General features: G+C 43.7%; 1 protein-coding gene across 1 annotated transcript; it reads left to right on the top strand.

The window, feature by feature from the left end:
• The first annotated feature begins 1,490 nt into the window (after positions 1 to 1,490).
• Positions 1,491 to 16,388, top strand: LOC110503834 (uncharacterized). The gene is made up of 13 exons (XM_021582386.3): positions 1,491 to 1,886; positions 2,211 to 2,802; positions 4,520 to 4,581; positions 9,411 to 9,513; positions 9,782 to 9,867; positions 10,032 to 10,132; positions 10,282 to 10,352; positions 10,502 to 10,609; positions 10,706 to 10,776; positions 10,922 to 11,039; positions 13,144 to 13,308; positions 13,557 to 13,708; positions 13,840 to 16,388. Exons 2-13 carry the CDS (start codon positions 2,389 to 2,391, stop codon positions 15,257 to 15,259), a joined length of 2,871 nt encoding a protein of 956 aa, XP_021438061.3. The 5' UTR covers positions 1,491 to 1,886; positions 2,211 to 2,388; the 3' UTR covers positions 15,260 to 16,388.
• Positions 16,389 to 17,060: the final 672 nt, after the last annotated feature.

Here is a 17,060-nt window from a genome sequence, read left to right as displayed (position 1 = left end):
GGTTTTGGCAGGGGACGCATAGTATGACATTTTTTATAAAAAACAATAGATTCCAAATCCAACTGACAACTCTATAAAAACCAGGACAAGTACAGGTAGACAGTAAGCGTTAAAGAATGGATATTTATTAAAGTATCAAGTGGTAGTGCATGCTTTAAGTCTTACCTCCCACCTGGACAAGAAGGGAAATAACTATCTGAGAATGCTATTCATAGATTACAGCTCAGTGTTCAACACCATAGTCCCCTCCAAGCTCATCACCAAGCTCGGGACCCTGGTACTGAACAACTCCCTCTGCAACTGGATCCTGGACTTCTTGATGAGCCGGCCCCAGGTGGTGAGAGTAGGCAACAACACCGCCGCCATGCTGACCCTCAACACATGGGCCCCTCAGGGGTCTGTGCTTAGTGTCCTCCTGTACTCCCTGTTCACCCACGACTATGTGGACACACACGACTCCAACACCATCGTCAAGTTTGCTGACCGACGGCAATGAGACAGCCTACAGGAGGTCAGAGACTTGGCAGTCTGGTGCCAGGACCAAAACCTCTCCCTCAACGTCAGTATGACCAAGGAAACTGACACATTTGAGTGGACAGACACAGTCCAAATTTTACATTACTTCTGTCAGAATGGAATATGGCACGGGCAGTTAGGGGGTTAACAGGGCATTGAGCTCAGTCAATCATTTATATATACACTAGATGATTTATAGGGGGCACTGTGTTGAAGCCACCGTGCCTCCATCTTGGCACTCCAATATTTTGGAAGGTATAGAAATGCATTTATTAATATCTACATTTGTTTTTGCCACATGTATTCTATTATAGACACCTTAATGCGTACTTTTAAATTATATTATGTGAGCTAAACATAAAACAAATATATATATACAGTATACACAGTACCAGTCAAAAGTTTGGACACACCTACTAATTTAATGTTTTTTCTTAATTTTTAAGAATGCCAAGAGCGTGCAAGCTGTCATCAAGGCAAAGAGTGGCTACTTTGAAGAATCTCAAATATAAAATATATTTTGATTTGTTAAACACTTTTTGCGTTTCTACCTGATTTCTACCACAGGTTCAATGTCTTCACTATTATTCTACAATGGAGAAGATAGTCAAAATAAAGAAAATCCCTTGAATAAACAGGTGTCCAAACTTCTGACTGGTACTGTACATATATATAAAAACATTTTCCATAAAGTATAATTTTTTGAGATGACTAATGTCAGTAATGACTTCCACTACAACAAAAAAATACTTATATACATGTCATTCTGTCCTTGAAAAATGTAATTGAAGTACTATAAAATTCCAATCATTCCTATGGAGGACTGATCTACCGGGGAGTGCCAATATGGCCGACAGGAGGCTTCAAACCCTCTCAATCGCCAATACATAATTTTAGTAATCAAGGGTTTATATACATCGTTAGACTCAGTCCGTACGCAGGTAAAGTTGCGACGCTTTTACTTCTCTGACACTGCAGTCGTCACTAGTTAGCACAGCCACAAAGTCGTAATTATAGCTAAACCCCGCCCATTTCTACAATTGATCTTCTTAAAATCTGATTTTAAACCTAACCGTGACCTTAACCACACTGTTAATCTTATGCCTAACCCTAAATTTAAATTAACAACAAAATTATTATTTTTTTTGGCCAATTTTGACTATGTAGCTGTGGCACTTGACTTTGTGTATGTATTATCTAGTGGAAACCTGACAGCGCTGGTAGCGGTCCAGTGGTAGTAGTCAACTCAACTCACACCTCTGATGTTGAAGTTTGAAGAGGAAGGCGTCGGACTAACTACTGGATTGAATTGTAGTTTTTGTTTTTTCGAAATAGTTTTTACTCTTGGTGGAACGTTGGATATCGAGCAGGTAAGGTCCGATACAGAATCCTCTTCCCTCATTTATCACACATTGGTAGACTAAAGATAAAACCTGATCAAAATAGGTAGCCTACTGTATTCCGTTTTTCTGGTGGATGCTTTTGATTTGTAAATTCATACACGTATTTTATAATTATACTGCTTTCAATGTCTTTTGAATTCAGCATTTGTTGATATGGTGTCTCATTTGAGCACTTCAGCCACACTTGTCACGATACTTGTTCTGTGCTGGGCAATACAGTACAGGGACGTAATTTATGCTGCATGCCTAACATTCTGTGTTAAAGTTACCGGCACCATTGTTTCTTTACAGGGGGGTTCAATCAAGGAAAAGGATTAAATCACCCTCTTCAATAATTGGTATTCAACACTAATTGAATAACATTTATGTGACACTTTACGTGTACAAAATGGAGGTGATGATGAAGCCATAATGATGATACCATGATCTGTTCCTGATCCTTGGTCCATCTAATTCCTTTAAATTTAAGATGGAATCAGCAATCGCTCCACCACCACCTCCTCCTCCTCCTCCACCACCTCCCCTTGCCCCACCACCACCACCTCCTCCTCCTCCACCACCTCCCCTTGCCCCCCCACCACCTCCCCCCTGCCCCCCTCCCCCAGGCCCCCCTCCTCCCCCTGGCATAGGCTTCGGGCCATCCACAGGCCGCCAGCTTAACGTCTCCAAGATGCGTAACTTCAACTGGGATGCGATCCCCAAACACGTGGTGGTGGGCAAACACAACATCTGGACGGAAGAGAAGGCCCTGGGAGAGTATGAGCTGGACACTAGGAGGATTGAGGAGCTGTTCAGTCATAGCCAGCAGCAGGGACATGGACAAAAGGCTCTGAACAGACAGAGTATCAGAGGCAAGCCAACCAACAGCCAGGGCACAGAAGTGGTGAGTTGACCTAACCTTCTGTACCAGGAGTCACTTCTGTAGCTTGATACTGGCAGCTGGAGAGAAGTGTGTCAGTTGTAGCTGAGTACAAGTCAAGAGGTACCACATCAGCTACTTTGCTCCTCGATCAGATACTGTATAAGTCTGTGAGGCGTACATATCCTATCTGGTCCCAGCCAAGGCCTCTCCAATGTCATGCATAATTCTGTCATTCTTCTCTTGCTCATGATTTCTCATCTGAGAGTTTGTATTGAGCATCTATACTTTCTGGGAAACAGCATATTGAATATGAATATTTGTTCTGTTTACGACCAAAGATGTTGGATATGTTGACATGTGCTCTTTAGACCCTGATTGATTTTCTCTGGGAGTGTCTGTTGTGGAGTTCGTGTGTACATCACAGTATCACAGGGTGATGTGTTGTTTTCCTACTGCCTTTCTGTTGTAACTGGCTCGGTCATGTAGTCATAGTGGCCAGGGTTAGGGTTAAGGTGGCTAGGTGGAGGTTGGGAAATACGTCAATTCCATCAGCCCATGGTTCCATGATGGTGCTTTTTTTGGTCTAGGACTGAGCAAAAGTAGTGCACTATAAAGGGAATAGGATGCCAATTGGGAAGCTACCACTCTCTTAGTGTGGCTTTAGCAAGATTCTTTGTGCACTTCACTTGGATCAAACTCAAGTACATCAGGAAGCAATAATGTATTAGCGAAAGTGTTCCAAACAAGCCAGTCAGCGTGAGTGAAGCTTGGATGCGATTCTACCCTGATGTCTTTTATATGATTCATTAACATGCTGTAACTGGAAGGCTGCCTTACCTTTCTGTCCACACACCTATCAAGCCTTTACCATCATTTGAATGCCAACTGATAGAGTGCTTGATTTGACTAAACTCTCAGAGTATATAGGTTGATTATAAATATTTGCACTCTGCAAGCAGCATGAGTTCATCAGCAGAGGTTATCTAATCTGGTTTAAACTAAAGGGTGGGCAGAGTCAATATAGCCTAACTAATCTTCATCAGTTTGCCCAGGGAGAGTAAATGAACCACTAATATGTGCTAATTGTTGCCATACAGTTGATACTTGTATGTATTGTAAACCACCATTCATTGCTACCTCTATAACAATGAACAGGGCTGTGGGTTCAATTAAGATACAGTACTTCCCTTCCTGTGAGCGATGGTTCTTGATTTTACGGAACTGTTGTGAATCATTGTCTGGTATACAATGCTATTGTCATATTAACAAACCTATTTTTAATCCTCTACTTTTGTCTCTTGTTGTTTGCTGGTGAAACCACCCTGCTGTCATATTTAGGCTACCTTGGCAGTTCAATAAAGGTCAAATGTGGAGCTATTGAAACTGGCCTTTAGTCTCTTACCTGTCCCTGTTTCTAACTCAGTATAGATGAGCATGACGTAGGAATGTCAGTATGTTGACAGCTGTTGCAATAGCTTATCATGGGCTCTCAAAAACAAGTCAATCAAACCAGTAAAACCTTTGCAATCTGTTGTTTGTTTGTGAATGAGGATGTATTTGGGATAAAGGAGAAGACTGTTTAAGCTAAATGCTGAGCTCCTGATAGGCTCAACGCCTGTTATTGACCTACTGATGTCTTCATGTGTGTGTGTCTGTGTGCGTATGTGTGTTCTGGTATGACCAACATTATTTATTGACTAACTGATGACTTCATGCATATGTGTCCCACCACCCCCAGGTCTCCATTCTGAACTCCAAGAGGAGCATGAATGTTGGGATCTTCCTGAAACAGTTCAAGAGGTATGTCAGAGAGAGGCAAATATAGAATGCATTCCAAATGGCACACTATTCCCTATATAGTGCTTTACTTTTGACCAGAGTCTGATCTAAAGTAGTGCACTATATAGGGAATAGGGTGCCATTTGGGACTCAGACATAAACTGGGAGTGTGCTGAAGGTGTGGAGGGTTTGTCAGAGCCACGTGTGTCAAGTTAAAGAAGACACCGTGGTTGCATCTCAAGTAGCACCCTATTCCCTATAGTGGACTACTTTTTACCCCCATAGGGCACTGCTCAAAAATAGTCCATTATATAGGGAATAGGGGGTAATTTGGGACAGCAAGGCCAAGTAGTCCTAAGGCTAGGCTGCTTGACATTCCCAGCTCTGTGTGTCTGAGGTACAGCAGCTTGTCCCAACAGGTCGGCTCTACATGATAACACTAATGCAGGAACAGTGCACCCAGGTCATTCCACAGATTAACTATTGAAAAATGGCATTAATGTGTTACTAAACTATTTTCTCTGTAGGCCCACAGTATGACTGTGTTATGTGTTACAATATTACTACATGCCATTGGCTACAGTACCTAATTTTCTGAAGATTGTACTGTTCTCACAGACAGAAAACTCAAAGTCATAAAAGCCTTATCATCTCAATGTTTTGTTATTACATTTATCTGTAATGTCCATTTCTGGATGCAGTTTTCTGTTTCCTGTATTTCTGTGTCAGCGTTTTTATTCTTGTGCTTCTGAGGAAAGAAAACATTGTTCCAGTTCAGCTGTAGGTGTATATGTATAGCAGGTAAGAGCTTGTCTGTGGTTAGTTAAAGTGGAAAAATGCACTAAGAGGGTGTTCAACCCATGGGGAAAGAAGGAGTCTTGCTTACCAGGCTTAATGAAACCTGGCACAGAGGAAATGAGCAACACATTTAGAGACCCAACCCTAGAGCATGAGTAATTCAGAAAAATAATCACTTTGTGTAGTTGGAGATTAATGAATCACAGCACTTCTCCTTGACTAGGCTCCTAGGAGAACCTAGTGGATGAATCAGTCGATGAAGTTTCCAAACCGGTGGCAATTTTAGCATGTAAATCTTGGTGGGGCAAAATATATATATATATAAAAATGATGCATGCCAGCAAAGCCACGATACAACACTAAACAATAGATTAATTGCACTATAACGGTGCCCACAAACTGTGGCGGACTGCAATAGCATCGAATAGTCCCCACGATATGAAACTGTTCAGGGGAGTCAGGAACCAATACACACAGTCAGTCAGGAAAGCAAAGGCTAGCTTTTTCAAGCAGAAATTTGCATCCTGTAGCTTTAACTCCAAAAAGTTTTGGGACACTGTAAAGTACATGGAGAACAAGAGCACCTCCTTCCAGCTGTCCACTGTACTGAGGCTAGGTAACACGGTCACCACTGATAAATCCATGATAATCGAAAATGTCAATAAGCATTTCTCAACGGCTGGCCATGCCTTCCTCCTGGCTACTCCAACCCCGGCCAACGGCTCCGCATGCTCTTCAACCGTTCGCTGCCCGCACCCACCCGACCGACTAACATCACCATCCTGGACGGTTCCGACCTAGAATATGTGGACAACTATAAATACCTAGGTGTCTGGCTAGACTGTAAACTCTCCTTCCAGACTTGCAGTTCGCAGTTGCAAATGATAACTTGTTCTCAACTAGCCTACCTGGTTAAATAAAGGTGAAATAAAAAATAAAAAGGGCCTACATAAAGCTGTCCCAACAGCAGAGTCCCAACAGCAGTCCCAACACCTTACCACTGCTACACCTGGCTATCGTGGAGCCTTGTCTGACAGCGAAACAGTTAATTCAGCCTATTAACTGCCTTTTTTAAAAACATATCTGATATGGCTGACTTGTTTAAACAAATGTAATTTCTACTGACAATTGAGATGTACAAACTATGGCACAAGTGAACGACGAGCGGATCAGAGGCAATCCGTAAATTTCGATTAAGACATTAATGATCAAGCTAGGACGGACGTTATCAATATAGCTATTTGTTCAGCACTTTTGAACTGTACAGCAACATAATTCAGAACATGGGCCGTTCTTACAGTATTCTACCTGTACCCTAAGTCAGAACTGTAGGATAAATAAAGGGGGCATATAAGAAGACAATGAAAGCTCTTACAATATTCAATGATTGCATTTCTCTAAAACAGGCTATAGGCTACATGTGCACCACGAAGTCAGAACAGTAGGCAAAATTAAGAGGGGAAAAGGGACCAAAGTATTAGTATCAGGCACACGGGCTACTAACAGCTTACTACACAACATACACTTAGTAACGTTATTACTTTCTTAGCTACAGTATATATATCTCCCTGGCATATTACATAATGTATGCAGCAGCATACAATACATTTTTAGACTCACCTTGTTGTACTGTGCTCACTTCCTTCCAAACCACTCATTGTTGAATTTGCGATTTACAACTTGTTGTGTATTGTTTATGTCCAATGGCCAAGGAGCACCGATACGTTTTATCTATAATTTCTCTTCATACGACAAGGATTGAAAACGATTTGCCAGTAGATTGTCAACTTCATTCATGATGATGACTGCTAGCTAAGATTTTGAAAGTATGATGTTGACATGATCTGTCCGATCTAAGCTACTGTACATATAACGAGATTTGACATCATATTATCTGTGGCCAATGACCTTGAGCCTTCTTGGATGGGCACTTCTAATGTAACTCTATGTCAGTAGCCAAAGGGCTAGAATTTTCAAGGTCTCCCCTTACACTTCACGGTGACGTAGTGTCCCCATGAGTGACAGAACACTGAGCCAATCACGGCGTAACTCTCCATATTTTCTGCTGGCTTGCCCCACCACCACAGAAAGCACTGAGCTAGGCTGAAACACCTGCAATTTGGAGCTGCCTCACTCAAGAAAACAAAAAATAGACCATGTTTGTATGCGACTTCATTAACTCAATTATATACAGTGCCTTGCGAAAGTATTCGGCCCCCTTGAACTTTGCGACCTTTTGCCACATTTCAGGCTTCAAACATAAAGATATAAAACTGTATTTTTTTGTGAAGAATCAACAACAAGTGGGACACAATCATGAAGTGGAACGACATTTATTGGATATTTCAAACTTTTTTAACAAATCAAAAACTGAAAAATTGGGCGTGCAAAATTATTCAGCCCCCTTAAGTTAATACTTTGTAACGCCACCTTTTGCTGCGATTACAGCTGTAAGTCGCTTGGGGTATGTCTCTATCAGTTTTGCACATCGAGAGACTGAAATTTTTTCCCATTCCTCCTTGCAAAACAGCTCGAGCTCAGTGAGGTTGGATGGAGAGCATTTGTGAACAGCAGTTTTCAGTTCTTTCCACAGATTCTCGATTGGATTCAGGTCTGGACTTTGACTTGGCCATTCTAACACCTGGATATGTTTATTTTTGAACCATTCCATTGTAGATTTTGCTTTATGTTTTGGATCATTGTCTTGTTGGAAGACAAATCTCTGTCCCAGTCTCACGTCTTTTGCAGACTCCATCAGGTTTTCTTCCAGAATGGTCCTGTATTTGGCTCCATCCATCTTCCCATCAATTTTAACCATCTTCCCTGTCCCTGCTGAAGAAAAGCAGGCCCAAACCATGATGCTGCCACCACCATGTTTGACAGTGGGGATGGTGTGTTCAGCTGTGTTGCTTTTACGCCAAACATAACATTTTGCATTGTTGCCAAAAAGTTCAATTTTGGTTTCATCTGACCAGAGCACCTTCTTCCACATGTTTGGTGTGTCTCCCAGGTGGCTTGTGGCAAACTTTAAACAACACTTTTTATGGATATCTTTAAGAAATGGCTTTCTTCTTGCCACTCTTCCATAAAGGCCAGATTTGTGCAATATATACGACTGATTGTTGTCCTATGGACAGAGTCTCCCACCTCAGCTGTAGATCTCTGCAGTTCATCCAGAGTGATCATGGGCCTCTTGGCTGCATCTCTGATCAGTCTTTTCCTTGTATGAGCTGAAAGTTTAGAGGGACGGCCAGGTCTTGGTAGATTTGCAGTGGTCTGATACTCCTTCCATTTCAATATTATCGCTTGCACAGTGCTCCTTGGGATGTTTAAAGCTTGGGAAATCTTGTTGTATCCAAATCCGGCTTTAAACTTCTTCACAACAGTATCTCGGACCTGCCTGGTGTGTTCCTTGTTCTTCATGATGCTCTCTGCGCTTTTAACGGACCTCTGAGACTATCACAGTGCAGGTGCATTTATACGGAGACTTGATTACACACAGGTGGATTGTATTTATCATCATTAGTCATTTAGGTCAACATTGGATCATTCAGAGATCCTCACTGAACTTCTGGAGAGAGTTTGCTGCACTGAAAGTAAAGGGGCTGAATAATTTTGCACGCCCAATTTTTCAGTTTTTGATTTGTTGAAAAAGTTTGAAATATCCAATAAATGTCGTTCCACTTCATGATTGTGTCCCACTTGTTGTTGATTCTTCACAAAAAAATACAGTTTTATATCTTTATGTTTGAAGCCTGAAATGTGGCAAAAGGTCGCAAAGTTCAAGGGGGCCGAATACTTTCGCAAGGCACTGTATATATATATTTTTTAACGTTGTTTGCAAACTGATATGTGACACATATTAATGCCAAAATAACATGCAAAACAGGCAAGCCCCCCTCCCCTCAAATGGGTTTTTATTTTTTACAAAACATGTTGGGCTCAAAAAAGGTGGGTCTCTGCCCCACCTGCCCTGAATGACGGGTCGACCCTGTTCCAAAGTTATGTTGGTTATAATACAGTAACTGATCAGTGTCTGTGTCTCTCCCCAGGCCAGTAGGGGACATGATCAAGGACATCAGTTCAGGAAACGGACTGAAATTTGGGACAGGTAAACTGAAGGAGCTGTGTAAGCTGCTGCCAGAGAAAGAAGAGGTACAGTACTTCACACAGCCTTTCCCAGTAGGAAAGCATAGATCAGCCCGCTGTCGCTTTGGCACCCTTGTCCCACATAGGGCAAACTCCAGTTCGACCACCATTGTGGGAGCTGAGGTTTGCCGCCAGCTTGCCGCCATTGTTGATGCTAACTACCACAGTGAACTGATCATATTTAGCTTGAGAGACAGTTATAACAGTGTTCTCCCAAGTTACAACCCTTACCGTAAGTGTCTTACTAAGATACATACGTGTTGTGTGTGTGCAGGTGAAGCAGCTAGTTGGGTTTAAAGGGGACCAGTCAGCTCTTCCTGAAGCAGACCTGTTTATGATGCTACTTATCAAGGTTCCCAGGTGAGTGAGTGAGTGAGTGAGTGAGTGAGTGAGTGAGTGAGTGAGTGAGTGTTGAACCGTCTACAAACATCTAATTCACCGTTTTGTACAGTTTTGTGTTTTCTATGTCTTGAATGCCTGTTGTGTTACAGAATATGAATCATTATTCGTACCCTTTCTTTTAGTTATGAGGAGCGCCTCAACAGTTTAGTTCTCAAAGAAGAGTTTTTTCCACTCATGGATGAAATGAAACAATCCATCGCCACCATGATCACAGCTGGAAAAGGTAGAGTTTGTGTCTGCATGTGATCTGGATCTTAATAAGGCCAGTGTGTATCTGTACTAAGCTCAACTGTCTCGTCTGTCTCGTCTGTCTCGTCTGTCTGTCTGTCTGTCTGTCTGTCTGTCTGTCTGTCTGTCTGTCTGTCCCTCCAGAGCTGTTAGAGAGTGACGATCTACACTCTGTGATCCGCCTGGTTCTGAAGACTGGAAACTACATGAACGCTGTGAGTGGAAAACAATGATATCATCGATTATATAATATACTGTATACCTTTATATATGTTATAAACTCATTCTACAAGCTTTGAGTAATCCTCAGGTTAATTTGTCAGCCTTACTGACTGTCTCTCACTTGTCCTCTGTGTGTCCACAGGGCGGCTATGCTGGCAGTGCCATTGGCTTCAGGATGGCATCGCTACTGAAACTAGTGGACACAAGGGCCAACAAACCAGGCATGAACCTCATGCACTATGTAGTCATGGTAAGGAGAACCCTTATTTATCTTACTTACTTATCCTTTATCTAGAATCTTGTTTGTCTCTGATGCAACAGTTGTTCATGTTTATGTCGATTGTAGCAAGCTCAGAAGGTTGATGTGGCCCTGCTGAAATTCCCGGACAAACTCACACACATCGCTGATGCAGCAAGGTACAGATACAGAGTGTCTTACATGCTTCAACAATATCTTTAATATTGCTGTTTGCCCCACAGTAAGGCATTCTATTGTAATGATTGTGCTTTTCTGTTTGTCTGTATTGAATGATTGATATTTGTGTTCTGCCCCCCCCTGTAGAATCCATAAGGAGGACATAGAGAGTGAGTTTCAGAGAGAATTGAAGAAAGTAAAGGAGGCGAAGGAGGAGGCGCAGAAACAGGAGGAGCTACGGGCTCAGATGGAGAACTTTCTCAAGGTGAGGTAGCCTGCCTGTGTATTCTCCATGCCTTTCAGATCTTGTATCGCTACTTTCCCCAATACTGTATACCTATGTAATGTTTCCAGGGCCACAAGTTTTACTTGACCACATAACCTGACCAGGAAAAACTCTGGGCCCTTGTCATAGCCTTAATAACCTCTGGTGGTGAATCTACAACTCTAGGACCAGTGATGAGGTTATTGATGTTTGTGGTCCCCTGTAGGTTCAGAAATGTACACTGCGACCCTAATGGCACCCTTTTCCCTTTGTATAGTGCACTACTTTTGACCAGGACCCATAGGGGTCTATTCAACACTACTGCACTACAGTGGGGCAAAAAAGTATTTAGTCAGCCAACAATTGTGCAAGTTCTCCTACTTAAAAAGATGAGAGAGGCCTGTAATTTCCATCATAGTTACACAATGAGAAAAAAAATTCCCAGCACCAGGCTGGGAAGACTGCATCTGCAATAGGTAAGCAGCTTGGTTTGAAGAAATCAACTGTGGGAGCAATTATTAGGAAATAGAAGACATACAAGACCACTGATAATCTCCCTCGATCTGGGGCTCCACGCAAGATCTCACCCCGTGGGGTCAAAATGATCACAAGAACGGTGAGCAAAAAATCCCAGAACCACACGGGGGGACCTAGTGAATGACCTGCAGAGAGCTGGGACCAAAGTAACAAAGCCTACCATCAGTAACACACTACGCCGCCAGGGACTCAAATCCTGCAGTGCCAGACGTGTCCCCCTGCTTAAGCCAGTACATGTCCAGGCCCGTCTGAAGTTTGCTAGAGAGCATTTGGATGATCCAGAAGAAGATTGGGAGAATGTCATATGGTCAGATGAAACCCAAATATAACTTTTTGGTAAAAACTCAACTTGTCGTGTTTGGAGGACAAAGAATGCTGAGTTGCATCCAAAGAACACCACACCTACTGTGAAGCATGGGATTTTTTGCTCACCGTTCTTGTGATCATTTTGACCCCACGGGGTGAGATCTTGCGTGGAGCCCCAGATCGAGGGAGATTATCAGTGGTCTTGTATGTCTTCTATTTCCTAATAATTGCTCCCACAGTTGATTTCTTCAAACCAAGCTGCTTACCTATTGCAGATGCAGTCTTCCCAGCCTGGTGCTGGGAATTTTTTTTCTCATCATGCTTTGGGGCTGTTTTTCTGCAAAGGGACCAGGACGACTGATCCATGTAAAGGAAAGAATGAATGGGGCCATGTATCGTGAGATTTTGAGTGAAAACCTCCCATCAGCAAGGGCATTGAAGATGAAATGTGGCTGGGTCTTTCAGCATGACAATGATCCCAAACACACCGCCCGGGCAACGAAGGAGTGGCTTCGTAAGAAGCATTTCAAGGTCCTGGAGTGGCCTAGCCAGTCTCCAGATCTTTTTTTATTTTTATTTTTTATTTTACCTTTATTTTACTAGGCAAGTCAGTTAAGAACAAATTCTTATTTTCAATGACGGCCTAGGAACAGTGGGTTAACTGCCTGTTCAGGGGCAGAACGACAGATTTGTACCTTGTCAGCTCGGGGGTTTGAACTTGTAACCTTCCAGTTACTAGTCCAACGCTCTAACCACTAGGCTACCCTGCCGCCCCGGCAACCCCATAGAAAATCTTTGGAGTGAGTTGAAAGTCCGTGTTGCCCAGCAACAGCCCCAAAACATCACTGCTCTAGAGGAGATCTGCATGGAGGAATGGGCCAAAATACCAGCAACAGTGTGTGAAAAACTTGTGAAGACTTACAGAAAACGTTTGACCTCTGTCATTGCCAACAAAGGGTATATAACAAAGTATTGAGATAAACTTTTGTTATTGACCAAATACTTATTTTCCACCATAATTTGCAAATAAATTCATTAAAAATCCTACAATGTGATTTTCTGGATTTTTTTTCTCATTTTGTCTGTCATAGTTGAAGTGTACCTATGATGGAAATTACAGGCCTCTCTCATCTTTTTAAGTGGGAGAACTTGCACAATTGGTGGCTGACTAAATACTTTTTTGCCCCCCTGTATATGGGGAACAGGGTGCCATTTGGGACACAGCCTTTGTTATTTCTGTTCTGTGTGTGGTCCCTTGTAGGAAGCAGAGTGTCGTCTGGCTGAGACTGAGCTCTCTCTGCAGTCGCTGGGTTCAGTCAGTGACTCAGTGGCTGAGTACTTCTGTGAAGACCCCAGCAAGTTCAGACTGAATGAATGCTGCTCCATCTTCAACTCTTTCTGTGAGAAATTCCTGAAGGCCATCCAGGTAAAAAATAGTGTATTTACTCCTTTTGCATACTATTATTTTATGCTCTCTGATTTACTGACTGCCATCTTGGCCTCCTTGGGAACATAGATCTCACTCTTTTCTGTGTGAGGACTTTTGTCTGGATTTTGTCTTCAATGACTATCTCTGTAGTTTCTCTTTTCTCTTTAACCTTCCCTGATTTCTTGGTAGATTCCAGTGTTCATTGCCTCTGGCTCCCTAACATGTGTTATTGTATCTGTGTGTAGGAGAACCGTGATCGTGAGGTGGCGGAGGTGAAGAGGAGAACCAGAGACAGACTGCTGAGTGATGCTAATGCTGCTAAACGCCGTTCCACCGCCACCTGCTCCATACGGGACAAGGCCGTGGAGGGTGTGGCCCTGGAGTCCGTACTACGGAAGTTGGTCATACTTTCTTTTGAAATATAATCTGTTATTTTCTGGTTTTCTTTTTGTAATGTGTTTTTCTTTTTTCTGTAAAAGTGTGTTGTGATATTCATATGAACTTTGAATAAAGTTTGATTTGATTTAGGGTCCTGACCAGTCGTGTGTCCCAAAGGAGAAAAGGCTCGGGGATGCCCTCCCCCACCATTAGCAGACTGTCAGAGGTTCCCATTCAAGCAAACCTTCCCTCGGCAGAATGGGGAAATCGAGGTTGTGTCAAGGCCACGGAGGTGTGTAAGGAGAATGAGTGGAACTCAGCCAGAGATCTGGCTGGGACCTCTCAGAGTGACCAGAAGGACCAGTCCCACAGCAAAAGGAACCGGAAGGAGAATGTGGTTCCACATCCAGAGGAGACACAGCAGAACCCTAAGAAACCACATGGTTCTACACAGCCAACCAGGAGAACCGGTAGCAGCAGCTCCTCCTCCTGCACCTCCACAGGTAGACCCATCTCAGTGACGATGAAGGACAAGGAGGAAAAGGAGGAGGAGGAGGGAAATGAGGAAGAAGCCCAGAAGTTGCGTGAAGTGTCCAGGAAGGTTCTGAGGTATCAGAGCAGCCGTGGTAGTCTTTCGTCTGGGGAGTACGGCCTGGAGCAGCAGAAGTCTCCTAATGCCACCAATAATACTAACACCTCCACAAGATCACCCAACGCTACGACCACTAATGCTACATCCTCCACCATCTCCACCATCACCTCCACCTCCCCTCACCAGAGGACCTTCCAAGAGGACAGACAGCGTCTGCTGGGAGATGCATGTAGAGGCAGCGAGAGCCTGGCTAGATACCTCCTCAACCCTCACCTCTCCCCCAAGGAAATACTCAACCGCAGACACACCTTCACCCTCACCCCTAAAGCCCCTCCTACTGAGGAAGAGGAAGAGGATGATCTGTTTACTTTTCCTGCTACACCATCTCCTACTCTGGGGGTCACAGGGAGGATGAAGTCAGTAGACGCTGATCTGAAGTCCCTGAAACACAGAGCCTCTGGAGGACCTAACCTCACCAACCTCCCTGGCCACTCTGAGAAGCCTTGTGTCCGAGACCTGGTGTCTAAGAGCTCCATGTCAAAACACAAAGACTTGACAACAAGTCTCAACATCCCCAGGGACTCTGAAAACAGAGGCTTGGAGGTAGTCACCATCCCTCACCACTCTGAGACATCTGGTGCCCAGCAGGAGAAGGTGTCCAACAGCTTGTCAGCAGCAGAGAGACCTACACACGTAGAGCTAGGAGAGCTGAACCAAGATAAGAGCTCCTCTATAGTCAAGACAAAACCTCCCTCCTTACACCTAGAACTGAACCAGAACCAGGATGAGGAGATAAAGGAGTTTTCTCCCGCTCCTCTCCATATACTCGTCTCCCAGAAACCCAAACAGGCTGACCCTCCTCAGAGCCCCAAACACAATATGGCTAACCCTTCTAAGAGCCCAAAGCCCAAACTTTCAGAGGGCAACGGATTCATGTCTTTCTTTAAACGCCTGGGAGAGAGGAGCAAGCCAATGTGAGGAATCTGGTGTTCAAGACCTGATGTTCAAGACCTGATGTTCAAGACCTGGTGTTCAAGACCTGGTGTTCAAGACCTGGTGTACAAGAGTGTGAGCATAGAGACCTACACACACTTTGTCCAGGACACTTTGTCCAGGACAAAGGAGTCTGTCCTGGACAAGCCCTGAGCCCGAAGCCCAAACCAGACGGCTATGGATTGATGTCCTTCTTTGAACGCCTGGGGAAGAAGAGCAAGCCTTGCTAACAACAAGGATATAGACTCTAGACGTGCTCTAGACTCCTGATTCATCTATTAATTCAGATTCAGACTACTAAGGCAGATGTTTCATTGTTCTATGGACCTGGCCCTATGGACTATTAAATATATTTATATCCATCCAGCCATTAATTTTATAAAGGTTTAATTCAAAGAGATTGTTGAAGTGGATTTGAAGTGGAAAATGTATGATATGTTGGCACTGGGAGAATTTGTCCAAAAGTGCAGTGTGAACTTTATTCCACTAGGTGGCAGAGTGAGATAACAACGCCACATGTAGTGTGTCTGTAGGCCAGTGGTTCGCAACCAGGGGTACTAGGACTCCTAGGGGTACTTGGCCTATCGACAAAGGATACTTGAGAAGACTAATACGACCATAGGCCTACTGGTAAAATACACAAGAGGGGGAACTTCAGGGGTACTCCAGGCAGAGTTAAATTCAGTTGGTGGTACAGTAACCAAAAACAGTTGGGAACCACCGCTGTAGGCCACCAACAAATGACTGTTTATTTATTCTACCACCACATATTCCCACAAAGAGGAGCATGACACTTACCCTAATTTGTTACAAATGTCTTTAATAATAGTGATATTCTTACATCAGTATTCTTCTCACTGAATATGCACAGCAAAATAAAACCACTGTTGAGTAGGAGGAGCCAATGTGATCTTTGTCTTGGAAAATACTGGAACTATCTTTGCCATTTACAGTAGTATTAAATTATATTGCCGGAGGATATATTTACAGAGCTGTAGAAATGACATTCAATTCATTTCGAGCGACGAGGGCCTGTAAAGAGAAGTAAACAGTATTAAGATAAAAAATCATTTCATGGACAGACTGTTAAAGAATAAAAGTGTTTTGTATTACATTTATCACGTCATTTCTTATTTTTATAAGTGTTCCTCTTCTCTTGCTGTTTTGAAAAGAACACAACCGTGGTGAATATTTCTCGTATGCTCTTAGTAGTCTTATACAAACAACAAAACACTATTGCTCTTATTGGGGTCAGTGTTACAAAGACAGCCAGTCTCTTAGCCAGGCACAGCCAGCTGAATGGCAGGCAGCTCCATGGTGGGGAGGACGGCACTAATCCCAAACCAAGTTGTTGAGGTCTCAGTTCTCAGAATTGGAGAGAGCCAGGCCATGGGCCCTTGTCAAAGGTAGTGCACTATATAGGGAATAGGGTGCCATTTGGGATGCAACCCAAGCTACCAGCACCTGGTGGCATAGCACAACAGTGGGAGAGAGCCAGGGACCCAGCAAGTACTCCCCAAACTGCTTCAGTATGTGGCCCCCAGCACCCCAGCCTCCACCTGCCTCCCCAAGGATGTACCCCCCTGTACCCAAGCTAGCCTGCCGCTCTGCCAGGACCAAGGATCCCCTGCCTCTCTTGGCAGCCAGGGCCTCAGCATGAAGCCCCAGAATGTACCCCTTGCATCCTGCTCTGCACCATGTATCCCACTCTGCCATTCTACCAGGTGTAGGGACCCCCTGCCTTCCCCAGCCTAGACCTAGCTAGGCCAGGCAAGCAGGCCTGACC

Source organism: Oncorhynchus mykiss, chromosome 24 (assembly GCF_057628025.1).
Source record: "Oncorhynchus mykiss isolate SJ-2025 chromosome 24, ASM5762802v1, whole genome shotgun sequence".
NCBI lineage: Eukaryota > Metazoa > Chordata > Actinopteri > Salmoniformes > Salmonidae > Oncorhynchus > Oncorhynchus mykiss.
The sequence above is the reverse complement of the archived record's forward strand: the minus strand, read 5'-3'. Positions and strand labels throughout refer to the sequence as shown.